The 20205-nt window shown below is 42.5% G+C and overlaps 1 protein-coding gene across 1 annotated transcript in view; it reads right to left on the bottom strand.

Moving 5' to 3' along the window:
* The window catches only part of CDK5RAP2 (CDK5 regulatory subunit associated protein 2), a 687227-nt gene that overhangs the window by 95305 nt on the left and 571717 nt on the right, over nucleotides 1-20205 (bottom strand). The window contains exon 27 of the mRNA XM_069241280.1: nucleotides 14638-14846. Within this exon, the coding sequence (XP_069097381.1) occupies nucleotides 14638-14846 (209 nt within the window). The remainder of the gene's footprint in view (nucleotides 1-14637; nucleotides 14847-20205) is intronic.

A 20205-nucleotide genomic window follows, 5' to 3' on the forward strand; every position in this document is an offset into this window, starting at 1 on the left:
CCCAAGCCGACCCTAATGGGCCCGAGGCCATCACAGGAGAGTCGGTCTGCCCAAAGATAAGACGCATGGCCTCATAAACCTCCCTGAGTTGGACAGGGGTGGCTCCAGGGCCCGGAAACTTGGGAGGAGTGGAGCCGACCCAGAAGTAGGCTCAAGGACGGAGGCCTAGATTGACGACACTCCTCCCGAATCCCATCGTCCGAGTGATAGAGTGAGGCGTTTGTTTTTCTTCAACTTATTCTTGTGACCTGAATGTCCTGAAGACTTGGAGTGGAACAAGGACAAAGGTTGAAGGCTCTGCGAGCGGTCTTGTGACCTATCACTTCAGAGGGAGCATTGTAGAGCCAAGCGCCGGGCTGCCACAAGCTTAAGGGACTGCTCCCTCAAAGCCTTCGGGTTCATGGTCCGACACTAGGAGCACAACTTCAAGCCATGGTTGCGCTCCAGAAAAGCACACGAGGTGCGGATCCGTCATCGACATCATGCAGTGACCGGAGTCACACAGCTTTGATCCGGTCTTACAGGAAGACATCTCGATGTGCCAAGTAGTCAAAAACTTAACAAAAGGGTAAAAAAAAGTCAGTCAAAAAGTGACTGAGGGTAGCTCTTCTCCAGATCTGCGTATAGGCTGGCGCGGAAAGAAAAGAACTGACATAAGAGTACCGGGGTGGCACTATATATGACCCCAACGTCATCATGGCGACCACGACAGACGCGGAGTCAACCAACCCCACCTGACCACGTTCAAGGGTACTGCTCGAAGAAAAATCTCTGGATCCAGAGCACGCCTGGGGGAAATTCTAAGGTAAGGAATCTGCAACTACAAGTCTCTATCAGATAGAAAGGTTTAGGCCTGGCAAAAGTTTTAGTTTATCGGGTCATAATAGCAGTTTAACAATGCACACAGGCAAGCTGCAATAGCAGGCGTGAGCCATGTCAAAAGTTCTACCTCACGTAGGTGGCACCATCAGTACTGCGGGCAGTATTGCTGGACATCCCCCATAAGCCAGATGTCCTCAACCAAGCGTAGCGCTGTAGGGCCACAGTCAATGCAACTGATCTGCCCAGTGAGTTGGTCATGTTGAGCCCACAACGAATTGTGAACTTAGCTGCGTCCCTCCCATCAGCAACAGCTTGAGAATGAATGGCCCAGGCCTCCTCCGGGACCTGTAATTTACAGGCTCTGGGCACAGGTTGTGTCACTTTACTAGAGACTTACAAGTAAATTAAATATGCCAGTTGGGTAGAAGCCAATCTAATATGTTTTAAGGAGAGAACACTTTAGCACTGGCTAGCGGTGATAAAGTGTGCAGAGCCCTTGGGCCAGCAAAAAAGAAGTCAGCAAAAACAGGAGGTCTGAAAACAAAAGGTTAGGGGCAAAACCACGGCAAGGGTGCACAGTGTAACATTACATATGTATAAAACGTTTGCCCAAAATACCCATGAGTCTTATTACCACACTTGCATTCTCTCTGTTAACAATTCAACAAAGGACATTTTTACCTTGTATCACTCCCTTGGTCATCCTGACTTCTTATCCAGGTAGTTTCCTCCCTCACAGTCATTTCATCCTATGCTTCTGCTTTTGGATTTCAAGTTCACAAGCTCCTTTTTCGATGTTATCCAATCTCATACCACAAGATAGGCCTAGTATGGGCCGAAGTTGGTTCAGAGTTAGAGGCCTGCATTGGGATTGGGTCCGGTACTAGCTGCACAGTAGGAACCAGTGTGGACCTAGGAGTTGGGGTACAAGTCTGGACTAAGTGGAGGTATAGGCCCAGTAACAGGACCCAAGGGGTCAGCCAGTGCCGACTGAGGACCCACCAGCGTATATCCAAATGGGGGGCCCCTATGGTTTTGAGGGGCTTGAAGGTCCACCAAAAAATATAAGCAGCATAGCCACTTTGAAGGTCCCAATTTACTGCTGAGTTGATAATTGTCTAGAAAATTTGAGACATGACAAGATCAGTTGTGGAACTGGGTTGGAGTCAAAGGACAGAGAAAAGGGTCAATAGTTTGCAGGACAGAGAGATGGGAGTTATTATATTTTGATAAACACCCTTGCCCTTTCTAGTGGATTGACGGAGTCAAGTCCTGTTGGCTTTTTGGGGCTTATGGTGCAATTCTGACTTCAACTTACAGGACGACTGAGAGGGAATGGACTTCATGCAGAGCCTCCTAACCTAGATTGCAAGCAGCCCTGTGATTCGGATTGGGACTCATGCTTCAACTGTTACATCTTTTTATGTTTGGTGACACAGAGCTTCACCTCCCACTCACATCACCTTTGCGTGTATGAGGGTGCACTTACTACAGAAATTCAAGTTGTGTCTGGAGACCAAGTACCACAAAAACACGTTGTAGGGATATGTAACCAATATCTGCTTCTTGCAGTCTCTGGTCAGTCTGGATCCTGTTACTTTAGGGCAGGTGTTTCCAACCTTTTCTGCAATACGAGCTACTTACGTTCAGTGAAAATCACCCTGAGCTACTAATATTATTAGTGTTGTAACAGTGACCACATTAGATATATTTACATTAGTGACCGACCACCATACGCAGATCACCAGCAGCAATCACCTGAGGGCAGGGTTGCCACAGTAATGCAAAAAAAAAGTTTTGTTGTTTTTGAACACCCCACATGTGCAATGCATAGCAGGCATAGATGCAATAGTTCTTGGCACCAAGTTTTTAGTATTAGTAATCATTCTTCCCAATGCCATATGATTTATCATGCAAAAATCGGCTTTACATATATTTTGCAATTCCAGCCACTATTCTCCAAACATCTGCTTGTGAGTTCTGAACACCCACTTTCATCTGAAATACGCACTTTTCAATTTTGCTTCACAAATAGTAATTCAGCCAAGCAAAAACCTTCTAATTTAGTACGCTAGTTTGCACACAGGAGAGCTGGCAGCCATAGAGCTACTAGTAGTTTATAAGCTGTTGGAGAAGCCTCTCATAAAAGATGTCTTCCCCAGCAGACTGTAAAAATTAATATGGAAGCTGCTGGAAGACCAACAAAGCTGGGAGCGGAGCTCCGGGTCTGCTTTGAAGGACACAGAAAGAGAGGCGAGGAGGGTAGTGCACAGGGGTGGCACTTTAATGCGACTCTGCTCCTCAACTTCCGGGGCAGTATGGAGTCACTTCAAAGCTGTATGGTGCCACCCAGCAGCCCCCATAAGTACTACTGAACAGTGGCGGCCGGCAGCTTTAGGAGGGAGGGGGGCGGGCTGGAAGCACACACACTCATTCTTTCACACACAGACACGCATGCACGCACATCCATTAACAACACTCATAACATTCAAACATGTACGCATGCACCAAACATTCATTTTAAAAGTTCACACACACTCATTCTTTCACACACACACGCACGCACATCCATTAACAACACTTATACCATTCAAACATGCACTTACTCACCAAACATTAATTTTAAAACATCTGACAAACACACACACACCTTCAGCCTCGAGATCCCAGACGGGACCTTAGGTCAGCCAATGAGGGAAGGCAGCAGTCCCAGCCTCGTCACAGAGTGGGATGGGGTCAGTGAGACTTCTGACCCCACCCCACTCTGTGACGAAGAGTCACTGATTGACACTCTCTCTGGGCGCTTCAGGGCTTAAACCTGAAGCGCCCAGGGTGAATGTCAATGGGTGAAGCTTTCCTCATCACCCAGGGGAGGGCCTCGAGACACCTTTGCTGAGCCGAGGAGGTCACGCCTATAGGAGCTGTGACCTCCTCAGCCCAGCAAAGTCCAGCTCAGGCAGCCAGGAGTCTGCGCAAATCGTGCATGTCTCACTCCTGGCTGTCTGAGCTGAAAATAGAGTGTCTGTCAGGCTGACCTTTGTTCAGCCTGACAGGCACTCTTCATGAGGGGCAAAAGGTGGGGGTGTGTGGCCCCTCCGCCCTAAAGGATGGACTGCGCCTGCTACTGAAGAATTTTACAGGTCTAATCGAAGGCCTGGGTACACTAACGACGAGGAACCTGCTTTTAGAAGTATACATTAGAAGTCTAGTTTAGGTGCAGCAAGTGTGCAATGCAAATTGTTATGTTGTTTAAGAAATGTTCTTGATAGATTATTTTGAAACATGGGTTTCTTTTATGATACTGTTTTTATGGCTGTTTCCAAATACCAAAAAATAATAATAATAATAATTAAATATATAATATACAATAAAAGGAATGCTCTTTGCAGGAAACCGTGCACTGGCCTTCAGTTATGATGAGGGATTGATTTTAAGGTCCAATGCTCAAGATATGTCTCAACCCTCTTTAAGGGAGCACACTTCAGCTGGCTAAAAATGTTTTGACACACGTCCCAAAGATTAAAGTAGTAATCAATGGGACTGCTGATTCTCTATCTCCCCTGCTCTAGGGTGCATAATGACTTGACAGATAAATATTATAAAGTAAGTATGCCAATGTGGACATCTGAGTGATAGATGTTATACATATCTGTGTTAGAACGTACACACAATCTTGTATTCCACTCTTCATATTCCAGATGCCTCAGAAAACATTTTAAATTAATCATTTTTACAAAGCCAGTACTCTTGGCCTTGTCCATGCACGTTTATATCTAATTTCTTCCTAGGTCTGTAGACTCTGCCATTCTCGTCCCATATCGTCTGCCAAACTGATTTATTAGACAAATGTGTGGTGCCCTCTGTTCAGTGTACAAATAAACTGCTCAAAATTTACACAGTAAAGTGATGATGATGCAAAATCCACAACACAAACAACTATGACCAACTAAACTTCTTGCGACACAGCTTCTTGAATCAACTCAGTGACTTTTCAGCTTGTTACATGAGAGACTTCGGGTATAGACACAGAACTCACATTACCCTAGTGTTTCTGGACAAAAACTGGGGCCACGGTATTTACTTTCAACATATTTTAAGTGGCTTTGTTTGTTATCTTCTTAATGTGCATCCTGAAGTATTGAATCACTTCATTGCCTTCTGAAAGTGTTTATGTTAAATGATATCTATTAACATTTTAAACATGTCTACACGGGCACCATCCCATAAAGGGTCACATACAGAAGAACACAGTGACTGCAAATTTGCTTTTAGAAGGGTAAGTGATACTCAGTCATTGGCTACTGTCAAGAATGAACTCTACCACTGCAGTACCCTTTCTAGTCACATTGAATGTAAATCAACCGCAGCCCTGCAATGCCTAGCAGCCAACTTAAAAACTGGGGATCTCGCGCTCTTCACTGTTAAATCTTTCTATAGGCCCCGGCCAGTGTTATACCGAAAGTCACATAAGACAAAAAGATCCACCTATATGCCACCAACATCTGTTTCACTTTCTTCGTGCATCAAGAACATTTGATAAACCCAAAAAGGATGCTGATCATCCAAAAGTGGGTAAAATGTTTAGTAAGAAGACCTTTCCTCTTGAACAACTGTCATCTCAGATGTAGGGGCAAATACCAGACAACGGTAAAAATCTAATACTTTGGAAGCAATTTGTTTACTACCGTAGTTGGGTTCGAACCTAGAGACACGACTCGCAGTGTTGTGCTAAATAAAAGGTGACAACAAAACGTAAAATACATAAGCTTTTTTCGAGTTTTTTGTTTCACAATCTTCATGAACTAAGGAGAATTAAAATTAAACACATTATAGAGCCACATGATCAATAACTGGAATAACTCTACAATCTATAGCTTTCTTCACATCAGTATGAATGAATGAACATTTTACTGTGTGATCGCTTAGTCATTGAATTTTCCAATTCGTACAATCACAGTATTAATGACTTAAAATGAGGTAAAGAAAGGTCATCATATTACCACAATTACATACAATTTGTTCAATAAATACAATCTCACTCATAAAAGAAAAAAAGAAAGTAAAAGTGGTGAACAGTCATTTACTGTGGTGTCATGGCATTGTCGAGCGACGTGTGGGGCCAAGGGTGTGAAGTTGTACAAACTTTGGCAAAGTGCTGTTAAAACCTGTGTAGTCAAATGTCACAAGGACTATTTGAAGACCATTAATTTCAAGTAAACGTTATAAAAGTGCTTAAGTTCGTGGTTTTACCTGAGCGAGGTAACAGCTGTTAAAATACTGGGGTCCGCTACCTACAGTGTGCCAATTAGTCAGGTAAAGTTCACACATGTTGTTAGTTCAAGGGGTGGGAATGACCATGGTCATTACAGGTGTATATGTCGGTGGATTTTAAGGTGCCTGGTCTATCAACAGAAAAGAAGCTTTTTCACGTCATCATTAACAACAACATTCAATGTATTGCTGCCAACATGAAGATGCACATTTCAACTAAAATCCGATGTAGCAATAAAATGTCACAAAAACTACCCACGGTCTTCAATGTACTAATCAAAGAAGGTCTTCTGTACATCATAAGTAACACTCTTAGCAAAAGACGGCAACATTAATGAAGTAAACAAAACAACACAGTAAAGCATTCAATACTCCACCTCTCTCAAAGTACCTTTCCAGCCTGCAGAAAATCGAAAACCCTTCTTGTGTCTGCTCTGCAGTTCAGCCGTGTACACCAACCTTTCTGGTCTGACCACACCTGCACTATCCTTCAAGTGCTCCATGCCATTTAAAGATGCAATTTCATGTCTCGGACTTTCTGTTACAACTACCCCAGAAAGGAATCTGACTAATAAACCATCCTTTACTTTCTCATAAACAACTGGCATCAGCAGTTGCGCTTCAGGAAAATAGCCCGTTCAACATGACACCAATCATCAATTATGGAGATGCTGAAAAGGTGCACTGTTGAAAAAGAAATGTGATACCAGCTTTCACAACAGAGGAAAGATAGTATTGGAAAGACAAGGAGGGGTTTGTCCTTAAACATCCGGTCAACCAAAGAGTATCTAATGTTACATAGTAATGTATAAAACAAAGGTTAGTAGTTCTACATTTAATAAATCCTATTATTTAATTGTTCATTATAATATTTTGGATAGAAACTTATAAGCCAAAAATTGCGTGTATTACAAACTGGTCCCTCCAATGCCAGGCATCTACCGATCCTAATTTATGTTCCAGGGTGGTACACATGCGTTGAGATCTCTTTTAAGGATTTGTACAGATACCATCAGGTCAGATGTGGATATCTCAAAATTGACAGTGCTTGAAATATGGTCTTAGAAAAAACACATAACTCCCTTAGTTACTGAATTCATTCACGCAGTGGAAACAAGGCATGAAACTACGGGTTGGTGTCAAATCAATTTTCCAAATTTTCATGGAAATTGCAACCCATGTAACAGCCAAGGCATTGAACCCACCTCCACGTAATAACATAAGTCACACAGAAGACTTCTGATTACTATCTGCGCTGCCGGTCAATCACTGCATAAAGACTGCGTACAAATAAGTAGAGGTTTATTCTCCAGGCATAAAAATAGTCTGCATATGACCAGTACTCTCTCCTTAAAAGTACCAGAATACTAACCGTTTACAAGTGTGATACACCCTGCTCTCTATTGTATAGTCAAACCTTCCTGGAACACACCTGATCCCATGTCATATCTCCTACAAATACCGAGACTGAGCTACTGGTGACAAAGAAGTCTAAGTTTGTGGCTCAATGCTGACAAGCGCTCCCCGACATCTGCAAGCTAAAGTAGGGTCCTTGGATGGAAGACCCTTCCTCTTGACTAAGGCAACATAATCTAACCTTTGGAAGAAGGAAAAAGGGCATCTTCCCCCTTGTCGGCTCTCCGATTGCTATCTGTGCCTTTATAACCTACTTCCGAGGGTCCCCACTCATTTAAAATCACGTACACACCCAAGCAAATCCCATGTCATTTACCCACTGAACATCACATGTATCTTTTTCCCACTTCAACTCGCATCTACTTTCTGTGCTAATACTGGACAAATCAGCTGCATGAATTTTGCACCCGCTGTTCGTAATATGGAGCTATGTAGTCTTTTGCAGCCGTTTTGGAATCTTGATTTGGGAGTAAACAGAACTTTAAATCATAAACGAGAACCGAATAAGGCCTTATAGGAATAATCATTCTAGTTATCAGATTTAGAACATCTCAAAATGTGCAGGGTGTATTTGGTTTTCCCCCAATGGAAATGGCTTTGTGAGTAAGCAGTGACTCACAAAACCATTATCTTACTAAGAAAAATCCTAGAATATTTGATATATTGCAACAGGATATTGTTTTTACATCTCATTTGTAAAAGTGACATCCCGGCCACAAAGAAATGAAGATGGGATGAAATTATTTACATGGAAGTAGATATTTTTGCTGCCCAGGTAGACGTCTAGGTATGCCAGGTTATCACACCAGCCCTGCATCCACTAAATACACATGAACGGACCAATCTCCTAAAGGAAATTAAGTTATGCCTAACCTCGCCCCCTGTCCCCCATTGAATAGCATAGGAGCATTACATCTAGCTCACCTACATTCTTCCATTTTATGGAGTCAATATAATAGGTCGCTTGTGAGCCGCATCCCTCAAATCCCGTACATAGGCTTCATCCTTCACCAGAAGGAAAGAATTCCTCCCCTAGTCTTCAATAAGACCTCTGAGATGCTGCAACAAGTAAATACAACAGCGCAGTAGACACTTCCTGCATAAAATGATCTCCACCTCTACCCTGTCAAGCAGTCACTACAAGCCAATACTGCACTCCAGTGAAATGAACAAACACTAAAGTTATCCTCCTCAGCTCTGTGTCTGACAAACCTGACATCCTCCTTTTTAAAATAAAATGCCTCTATTCGGACTAAGAGCTCTCCTGCACCTCCTTTAACCGCTCTCGAAAAAGTGTTGCAGCTTACTTCCAAATTACCCATCCACCGATACTTTGAACTCGGGTTCATACTTCAAAGTAACAATGATCCTCAAACTTATAGAGCCAATACCCTTCCCTCTAATGTGGCCTCTAAAGAATCTGCTCACTAGTATCGAGTCACAAGAACAATAAGATATCCTCCTACACCCCCAGAAGTACCTCATCTATACCAGTCATTATAAGCAACAGAAGGCTGATAACTCCTCATCCTGCAGCAATGGCATTAATGTTATGAACCTCATTCAGTTTCCAGATCTTCATTCACTCCAACATCTAAAATCATCAGCACAACTGCAGCGAGTGGGAGGCACTCTACTCGCAATACACAACAGCTCACAACAAGCCAACTCAACTTCGTCCAATAATTTCTTGGTTCATCTCAGTGCCCCCATTAGATTGTGACATGTGTTATTTACTTGATTATGACTCTGGCCCTTTATTCCTAACCAACACCTGCATGAACAATTCCTTACAACTAATAAGGAGCATTACCCCCTTTTCAATTGTACACCAGAACCATACAAAATAAGAGGCTCAGTTCAAAGCAAGTTTGTCAAATGAGAACAATTCTCCAGTCTTCAATGTCTGTCAGTGGAAGTTAAATTTAAAGAAAGGAGGCACACAGCGTTACATATACCATTCCGAGTGACCACATTCTTTTAAAAGAAAAAAAGTGATAATTCATGATAGAGATACCAACTCTGTTTCAAATCACATGCTCATAACTGACTTCAATCTTCACTGGGTAGACCAAAAGGACAAACCTACAGCACAATTATCATTCATCCAGCTCAGTAACGATCGATGTCAAACATGATCATTGCCTACTCACATGAAGGGTGAAATGCTTGATCTGATAACCAAGGAAAGCATACTGAATACTAAAGGACTGGTCCCAGTGGACTAGTCTGCATACCATGGGTTCCTCTGTCGCTCCTTCTTTTAGGCACTTAGTACAAAACATAATGGTAAAAGTTAGGGTAAGATTCAAGGTTAGATTTAGAGTGAGGCTTAGAGTCATGATTCAACTTAGTGTTAGGATAAGAGGTGTTGTTAAGGATAGGGTGGGATCAGGCATAGCGCTGGGGTAAGATATGTGGTTATGGACAGAGTTATATCAGATTCATTCAGGTATATGCTTATGATTGTACTTAATGTTAGGTGTAACATTTTGACGTCAAAGTATTGATCAGAGTAAGTGCTAATCTTAGGGATGATGCTGATGTACACATTGTAGTGGTGTCAGTGCAGTGGGTAATTATATTGTACAGATAACTGGCTGATGTCATAATCGATTAAGTGGCTTTTCTATAGTTGTAGTCTATGTGCTGGCTTCTACATAGTGGTCAGCAGGAACATAACAAGGTGCTTGCTTTCCTCATCACGGCACTACTCCAAGACATAACAATGAAAGCCTTCTCATGGCAGAAGATTTTGCCACTGCTTTGGTTATCAATTCAAGTTACACTTGAATAATTTACTTTGAGGAATTAGACAACTCACAACCTTTAACGCCTCAGCCTGATCATCAGAGAAATGGTTTAGAGACTTCACAACAAGGTTCACCAAGTAGTATCAGCATCAGGCAATATTACTGGCAGCAGTATTCTGATGAGGAAATGGACACCGCAGTGTAAAGAAACAAGTTATTAACTTTTGTTGATGCTTTTTTCCAATTGATACAATATCATTTTGTAGATTATTCATCTAGAAATTTCTCCTGAGATTGACTGGATTAGCTGCAGTAATCACCTGCAAGCATGATATTACTTGCATCGTAGTTCACTGAATCAGAGAGGTAAGGCAGACATGAAGTAACAAAACCAAATCTGTCAAACCACAGAAATAACCCACTGCCCAAAACGTTTCCAAAAGAGGGGAAACAGAAAGGCAGTCACCTAGTGGTAGAATAGCCGTCAAGTTGCAACTAGGTAACACTCAAGTAAGAATGAAGATTAGGAAATTCTCTGAGTATTATACAACTCTAGACAGAAAATCTACTAAACCCAGTGATACTCTGATAATGTAGTTTCAGACACCCTACCCTTATGCAAATCCCTTCAATACCAATGGCGTAATCAATCTATAAGTGTGCTGGAAACAGCATCTCTCAACACTAAAGCATTTGTGGGACAGACATCTGTGCCTTGATGATTCATCATCTCAAATGTGTTTTCCAAAGGGTCTGAAGTACAGAACATTCCTTTTTTACCATCAGAGGATAATTGAATCACTTGTCAGTTAGGGTCCTAAAATCCAATGGATCTTCAGGATAAGCTTTGTATTTCATACTGGACATGTTCTTGTACTAACTGGAGTTAAAAAAAACACAAAAGAAGGCTTCAATATTCCTGGCATCAATGAAGTACTATGTTTTCCAGAGCATTTGTAAGCTTCAAAAGCATCACAAATCACCAAAAATAACTGATTTAGTAACTGCTATGGAGGACATAGCAATATTGCGTAATTCCTCTGCCCTTCTGATGATCAGTGCTGCTGAACATGAAAGCAAGCACTCACAGGTGCAGTTAAAACACACATAAGCAAATATACATTGCATGTGGCCACCATGTATATCATTAGGATGCCTAAAATAAGAATGTTTGATTTATTTGACAGTGAAAAGACAAAGAAAGAGAAATAACACACCTTTAAGGATCCACAGGGCAATGGAAAGTGCACTGGTCAGAGAAAATGAAGCTTTACTGAACAAATTGTTGCTTCAGCCTATTCTTGAGTTGCAAGTGGCCTGGTTCAACAGAGGTTGTTGCAATGAACATCTACACTTCTGCAAGATGCACTGACAGAACAATCTTTAATTTTCACAGATCCTTAAACAGAGATTTAGGTAGTGTAAACCACTTCCAAGCCAGACAGTGAAGCAAATTCCTGCACTCTGGCATCTACCGTCTCATTGCCATAAAAATCTTTCAGATTGGTTACCGACAATGCTTCAAAACTGTTTGTGAAGCTACCAAAGCCCTCCTCTTCACTAGAACATCTATATGAAGTTTAGACACTCAGGGTTAACTAAAAGGTCAAGTGATTTTTTGCACCAGCCTGGCTGCCTGACTCCTATAGGAGTCGTGAATGGGCTCTCCGGTTCCATGGGAAGTGATATACTCACTGCCACAAAAGGTACCACATGCACCAGTGATACCAGCTTCTTTTTTCTAGGCATCCAACAGATATAGGATCTACAGTTGTTGAATATTTCCAATATTATTTGAAAATTGTGTCATTTGTTCAGGGCTTGTTGGCAGTTCATCCAATTAGGAAGGGTAACGATACAACAGACTGTAAATAACGACAGTGAATCATGAGTACCACCTACACTCAAAAGGTGGCATCTGAGATATTTCATACTTGAGGATTCCTGGATTTATCTGCCGCAAAATACCCTGCTCTTTGTCTCCAGATTAGTATAATATAGCTTCCCTGGAGGGAGTAGTTGGGAGATGTATTCTCTCTGAAGATGGCAGTCAATCCAATGCGCTTCTTCCACCGCCACTGATGGAGCAAGTAGTCTGCAAGATCTGTCCTCAAAGAGTGCAAGTAATTCTGACTCCCTAGATTGAGCTTCTGATCTGTGGTACTCCGCTCTAATGCAAGTGAACTTATCCCAGTAATAGCCTCTGAGGGAGGATCTTTTATTTCATAAAGGGGTCAGTCTGTTTTGGCTGAATCTAAAAAAATAGATTAAAAAAAAACCTGAATCTTCAATTCTCTTTAGAGATTAGGTCTTGACGATCATCATTTTCCTTCAGGATCTTCTAAATCTTCTTTTGGTGGCATGTAGGCCATAAACTTTGGCAGAGTATTCCAGTAGGTGATCTGTGTTTGCTGCTTTGTGTTGTGATTGTTCTGTGGATCTTGTGCAAGCTCATGAAGTTAATTTGCTTCCGTTTCTCCTGTATTTAGCAGAAAAGGGGCGCAGTGTAATTATGGTTCATGATTATTTGGGCGGTCTCTGAAATCATTTATTTTCACCCAAGCAGGGCTTATTATTTACATTGCCTTTAGTTGTTTTTTTCAAGAGCCTTTCATGGCACCAAAGTAAGACTGAAAAATAGTGATGATATATCTTATGGCGTCTCCATCTGGGTGAAGGCATTCCAACGAGTCTACATTTCTCTCTTATGCAGTGGCTTTCTTTGGTACAGATCACTTCTGGTAAGAGGATAAGCAATCTGCATGCTTTATCAACTTCTCATTTTACAATATCCTAGAAGTATAGTATAGGAAAACTTTTTTTTTCTTTAAATCAATGATAGTGTCAGAGCTCCACAGTTTCAGACTGTCATTTTGCCTGCTCTCTCTCTCCTTCATCTCATTTGAGAAAGCAGAACGAAAAGCATCATAAGATAGACCCTTAACAGCTCTTAGTTTTTATATTCAGTTAACATCAGATTATCAAATGTGGAATAACATGTTCAACATGTCAACAAGAGAATCACCTTCAAACTCCTCACCCACGCTCCCAAAGCACTGCACAACACCGGACCAGAATACTTGAACAGACTGCTCTCCTTCTACACCCCGACCCGCATCTCCGCTCCACCGACCTCGCAACCGTTCCACAGAACTACAACTGGCGGTAGATCATTCTCGCCTCGCCACCAAAATGTGGAACACTCTTCCCACCCACCTACGCCAGACCACAGACCTCCTTACCTTCAGTTAACTTCTCAAGACCTGGCTGTTCAGCACCTCCCTCCCTTCTCTCCCAGTCCCCCCCACCCCCTGAGACCCTCACGGGTGAGTAGTGCGCTTTACAAATTCCTGATTGATGTTTGTGTCTTTAAAAAAAAAAAAAAAACAATTGGGACCTACTGTTAGGACGCAGACTAGCTCTTCATGGAGTTTGTTCACTGTTAAACTTTGTTATGAACTGACTGAGTAAGTTGCTTCTGAGTGCCCTCAGACTGATTCCACTAGGCCCACCAGCAACTTCAGCTCTTTTAAGCAGAGTTCTAATTTGGTAAACTTGTCATGCTGATACCTGTCCCACTCTGCTTTTAAAAATAGTATCTGCAGATGCAAATATTGTTCTCAGGCCCATTTTGGTAGGGTAGAGTTACAGTCTATTTTGGCCTAGTGTAGTCTCTATCCTCATCCCTCCCAGTTTAATACAAGGGTACATCTTCAAAAGTATTCATGTGAGTATTGTGCTGGAGGATGTATGCTTTAGAAGAACAAATGATTTAGGTTCCGTAAAGTTTTTTTTCGATGGCTGAAATTACTACAACAGATTACTCACATCCTCTCAGCATGAGGTTTTTGGTTCCATTTTATTTTTGTGCCTCATGTTCGTATGCAAATCAGGATAAGGAAAATGGAAGGAATTTCTGCCACAGGTGCCCGTGGCATCTTTTAAGTTTTTCAGCAATTCGCTGAGCACAACATTGTGCTGACTCCAGTGTGGCTGCTGATGGCGAATTTTATGGAAAAAAAGTCTGCCTCTAATATGGTGCCTGGGACAGTGATTGAAGTGAGTATTCGGCAGGACTTAACATCCAGTAGTATGTATTGGTATCCCATTAACCTTTAACAGTCTTATTTCATTTTCCGCTGTATCCAACCAATGCTCTCTTCTTGTCTCTATAAAATGCCCAGATATTCTTCTGGATTATGTCTGTACCACATATGAATTTAAATAAATAAATATGAGATTCACACAAACTGATTACAAGATTCTTTGATATGTAATTACTGCAATTAGTTTAATGTACCATTCTTACATTGTTGCAACCTCGGACCCCTCTAAGCGGGTGTATTTATCTTTTAGCATGATCAGTGCAAATTACCTTGAGAAAGCCTCTGGGGAGAAAGCAGTTTCAGCTCGTGGTCTTTCTCCAATGTGCCCTCCATGTGCTCTACTGATGGTGCATAGCTTTTATCTGTGTCATCAATATCAGCAAGGATGCGGCAAGTTGAAGAAATGAGTACTTCATTTTCCATCTGCTGTTGGAGATGGCATGTTGTTAATTCTGCATTTGAATTATTCTGTTCATACCTGTGAGGGAAAATACAGCTCAAATACTGCAGCACTTGAACAAAAACAGTGACAAAAACATAACATTGCTGCACACAAATAGTAGACCCTACCTTCGGAAAATTAAAAAAAAAGGCATTGCAAACTCGCCAAGTGATTTTGTAAACCTTAATAAACAAGTAAACAAACTACTTACCTCTGGCAATGCCTTATCTGGTATAAACTATTACTTACTTAGAATTATCCCCAGATGTTAAGGCTGGATCTTGAAGATTTTAGATTTTTTTCGCTTGGGAGGAGCAGCCTAAAAGGCGTGTGGTGTTCACAGACCGCAATGCCAGGATGGTGGAAGAAAGAATCTTCTTTCCCAAAGTGTCCAGCCTCTTGGATTCCCTGTCCAGGGGTGTGGTAGGGAATGGTCCAGGATTTACATGTGGTGTAGGGGCTTGGATCACCAAGGGGTAGGGTGGTCGGTGAGGAAGTTTGGGTCCTGTGGAATAGGGCAGTGGCAGCGGGCAACTGTTCTATTCACAAGAGACTCTGTTGTGGGTTTGGACCATGTCCCCAGTAGGACATCAGTGAGGATTTTGTTGAATAGTAGTAGTTGTTCTGAGGGGAGAACTCCCGGCTGAAGCACCTCCATCAAGACACTAGTCTTGACTGCCACAGAGGGTAGATTGAGGTCCAGGCTGCCATCCGCACCACCATGGCAAAGGATGCTCCCTCCCTTGTAGCCACGGTAGGTGGAGAAAGCATACCTGTATCTGAAAAAGTATCCAGTCCACTGGCTTCACCCAGGTGCTCACCCTAGTTCATACTGGGGTCTTCATAGTGCTATTATTAATCAGGGTCCAGCGAGCCCTTCCAATCCTGCTCCAGTCGTAGCCCAGAGGAATAGGGCAGAGGCTCCGACCACTCTGCACCTAAGGTGGTGCTGGTTAAGGCCACTCCGGCTCTGCGTTTTCGGGAGAAAGGACTGGGGCATCAGTATCGGGACTAGCACCAGGGAAGGTCAACATGGAATTGGACTGGACCCAGGAATGGATTGCAGGAGCCGTACTGGTGTCGAGACCAGAATCATTGGTGCAGAACTAGAAGGGGCCCCCTTCCAAACCTTCGTGTCCTGAAGGCACGCTGGAGGGAACATGCCGCCCAAATATGAGGCGTGTGAACTCATCGCTCCGGATCCCAGAAACTCATGGAGATGGCCCAAGTGCTGGTTCAATAGCGGAGTGAGACCTCAAAGCGCAACGCTCTCCCGCTTCGCAGGCCAACAGATGAGGCAAAATCGAAGATCTTTTCAACTTCTTGTGGTGTTAGGACTTACCTAAGTGACCCGGCGACTTTGAGAGCTACAAAGATCTTGGACTCTGCAACCACTCACGGGACGTTCCTCTAGATTGGGATCTACATTGTTGCGGCGTCGCATGTCAAGCAGCCAGGAGCTTGGCGAATCGCATCTCTGAAGGACTTCGGGTTCATGGCACGGCAATCAGTGCAGGCCTTTGGACCATGGTGGTGCTCGAGACACCAGAGGCATACAAGGAGCGGGTCTGTCATAGACATTGATCTGTGACACGTGCCACAGGGCTTGAAGCCAGTCTTTCGGGAGGGCATCCCTGCCATGCCAGGAGGAAAGCAGCTCAAAAAGAGATGACAAAATGTAAAAAAAAAAAAAAAAAAGTTAGTCAAAAAAAGGACTGGGGTAGCTCTTCTCGGAATCTGCGCAGACTCGCCTGGAAAGAAAAGGACTGACGTCAGCGCACCTGGGAGGTGCCTATACAGGCACTGCGAACTTCACTTTCCCCATGGACAACAATACCACATGGAGCTGAACTGGCGTGCAGAGGTAATGCTCATGAAAAATCCTGCAGATCCAGTCTGATGTCTGGTGATAACTCTAAGATAAGGAATCTGCAGCTAGAAGTCACTATCAGATTAACTAGATTTACATACTCTTAGTTGTGTTGCATCAGTCAGGTGATAACTTGTGGTATAGCCAGGCAAGAGCAGAAAGTGGAATTTCACCATTCGACTACACTGGCTAGTTTAAATACTGGTGCAATACATATGGCTTAAGTATACACATTGTATATGTGTGTGTGTCATAATGACAGAGGGAGTATAATACAGCTACAGTCTCTGATCACATTTGTGGTTGTTCTTGTGGCATTTGTGACTTGTCAATTTTAATGAGGTGGCCCCTTTCAAGATGGACCAAAAAGTTTTGCGACTGGCCATTGTAGAATTGGTGTACCCCATTCTCAACATGGGTGATGGATTAAGCAGAAGGCAGGAAATAGGATTCTTAGCCAAGTTGACCACAAGTGCAGTGTAATACTAGTTATTGTGAGTTCTGCACCTGAGATTGAGGGCTAAACATAGCCGCCTTGTTTCGAATCAACACAATGTTTGTTTTCCCTCGGCAAATCAATGCTCAGGTGCACATGTTTTTTTTTTTTTTTTTTTACAAATTCTAGTTCACAGTAAAGCTATTGTGGTAAACCAGTTTGTTTCAAAGTCCGGCTGATGGGGCCTAATGTTTGCACCCAGCGTCTGTAGATTTACATGAAGAACCTGTACTCTTCACTGGAATAGAAAGTCCTCTCTGGACTAAGGTCTACACAAGTGGCACAGGCTCAGATCAAGGAGGTGTATGAACCAGCTCCACCTGTCCAAATCCAAAGCTAAGAGGATGACGTCTAAATTTGGAAACAGAAAAATTTGGGGAAATATGTAATGAAGCTAAAGTTCCAATCGGTGTAGCCTGAAAGAGTTCCCAGAAAATACTCAAATGAAAAATAACTTTTACTCTCAACTCCCACCTGTCATTTGCTGAAATTAGCAGGGTCTTCTGTTCATGCACGAGTGTGGCCAACAGAATAAAAGTTGTTTGCCAAGATCAGGGTAAAGTGGGGTGCCTGCATGCCCTACACCAGGGAAAAAACCGTGGAAAAAACTCCAATATGTTACTGTGGCATGTGCCACGTTTATAGAGTTGCTACATCGTATATGGTGGTGCTGCCTGCAAATCCACAGGTAGAGCCACTTTGCAAAATCCTACCTCTGACTTTTTGTCTAGTTTGCCCCGCAAAAGCCGGTTCACACGGGCATTTAATAATATAAATGACATCTGTGCTATTACAAAGGGTGTGGTCTTGCAAGGTGAATTTCCTATTTCTTTTCTTTTTTGCACCACTGTAGCTGCATCATATGTGGCACTCTGGTAGCACCCATAGTGGAAGATTTTTCTTGCGCCAAACACAAGGCCGACGAGTTAGGGTGGTTTGTGCTTGAGAAAAACTGCAAAAAATGCATGTGGTGAAGACTTCACTGCCACACTGAACCAAAGAGAATGTAAATGGACACATTTATTAAACAGAGTTCATAACGGCCTGAATGAACTTGAGGAACTCAATCAAGTGGTTTCTATTTACAATGGTTACACATTGGTCGATGCATTGTTCTGTATGGAACTTTTATTAAATTATTATCCAATACTGTATGATAAGGTTATTTCTGATTTTTAATTTTATCCTTTTTTCCATCCACCAGCATATTTAATTATTGCTTGTTTTTAATGTGCTCTTGCAGCATATAGGTGGCTTCATTTTATTTACAAAATAGGTTGCATGTATCCTCTCACAGTTACAGTAGAGGCTATTTGTGGCCATTTCACCATTGATTTGGCTTTTATTCTATGTACCCTCGGGCCATTTTATTTATTTTAGGTTTCTGGGATTTCTTTATACTCCAGATATCACGGAACACAACAATAAGGCATGCCTCTGTTTTTAGGCCTAGAGCGCTCACTTGTGTCAGCCAACTTGGTAGTAGGCCTTTCGCTCCACTGTCTCCCTGTGCACACCAGCATGGGGATCAACTTCTCTTTATTTATGCACGGCCCATCTGCAAGCATTTCACGCAAGCCGGCGATGGGCAGAAGAAGCTGCTCGCTCTTTGCAGGTATGAAGTTATTGCTTCATGACAATGTAAAGCTATTTGTTGTTCTATCGTTAGTGCTTCTTATAATAATACAGCATCCAATGGGTAGCTCTCATCAGCTTTCATTTGGGATGCGACAGTCAGTGTGCAATTTCAATACTCGTTTGTACATCTCTTTGGTGATGGTATTTTGAGATTGTATTATTTACGGTCTTTCTCCATAATCTTTTTTCTAATCGTGGGTCACATTTAGGTTTTTTTTTTTGTCCCCTTTAGGAGCTCTTCCTGGATGTTTTTATACTGGGCACTTATGTGAAACCTTTACCATTCAGAGGGTCTTTCAATTATGAAGACTAGGAGCACATTCCCATTAGCCTACACAGTAGATCCTTCCAGGCTATTGCACAGGCAACTTTGTGAGTCGCTTCTTGAGATACCATTGATAGGACTATATTGTTCTTGAACACTGGAGAGTTTGACTTATGCTTATTTGATATGCACAGTATTTCATTTGCTGAAGACCCCTCTTTAATGCACTACTGACACTATTACTTAGTGGGTCAAAACGTCGAAGGAATCCGTTGTCTAGAGCCAAGAGACACTATGTTGGGCTTTCTATTTTGTGAACCAAATGCACAGTCCTAACAGTATAAGACTTTAATGAACTTTGGCCTTGACCACGATACTTTGAAATAATTATCTTGGTTATGTATTATACACCGGTTGACACACTGCACGGCTATTTTTACATTTACCACAGAGCATTCTGATCAGTTGTGGAGTGCAAACAGCCCTGGAAACTCTGGTTGTTCTGGAACCAGCTGCAGGCAGGCTTTGGCTCAGAAGACAAGTTACTCCGGAAGCGAAATAGAGAGCTAAGGAACTGCCCATGCACCTACTCGGGAAAATCTCAGTAAAGAGAGTCCTGCTTCTATTGATTTGGATCGTGATGAAGACCAGCTTCTGAAGTGGCTTCAGCAACTCTGAAGCAGGACTGGGATAGGATGGACTTGGACCACAAGTTCGACTAGTCTTGTCAAAGGTATTCCTGTGCTTATGCAACAGATCACCTTGGGGTCCCGGATGGCTTTTGCGTTCATCATCGTGTAGTCACTGTAGGCTTTGGAGGTGAGGCACCAGAGGTTCACCTGATGGAGATTTGTCAGAGACAATTGTTTGTGACAGTCCCTATAGAGCTTAAAATCTATCATTTTGGGAGAGATGTTGCTTGCATACTGAGAAAAATTGACAAAATATTGAGGTTAGTGTCTCTGAAGTACAAGAGAACACTCTGGATCACTGTCTGATGCTATGGAAAGAAAGGCCGTGACATCAGAATACAGGAGTGGCGCATATATAGGTGCTGCACATCATTATCAAAGTGAAATGGCATAAGCACTCACCCGAATGGCACTACATACCAGCGCGCAGAGGT

This window comes from Pleurodeles waltl, chromosome 6, assembly GCF_031143425.1.
Source record: "Pleurodeles waltl isolate 20211129_DDA chromosome 6, aPleWal1.hap1.20221129, whole genome shotgun sequence".
NCBI lineage: Eukaryota > Metazoa > Chordata > Amphibia > Caudata > Salamandridae > Pleurodeles > Pleurodeles waltl.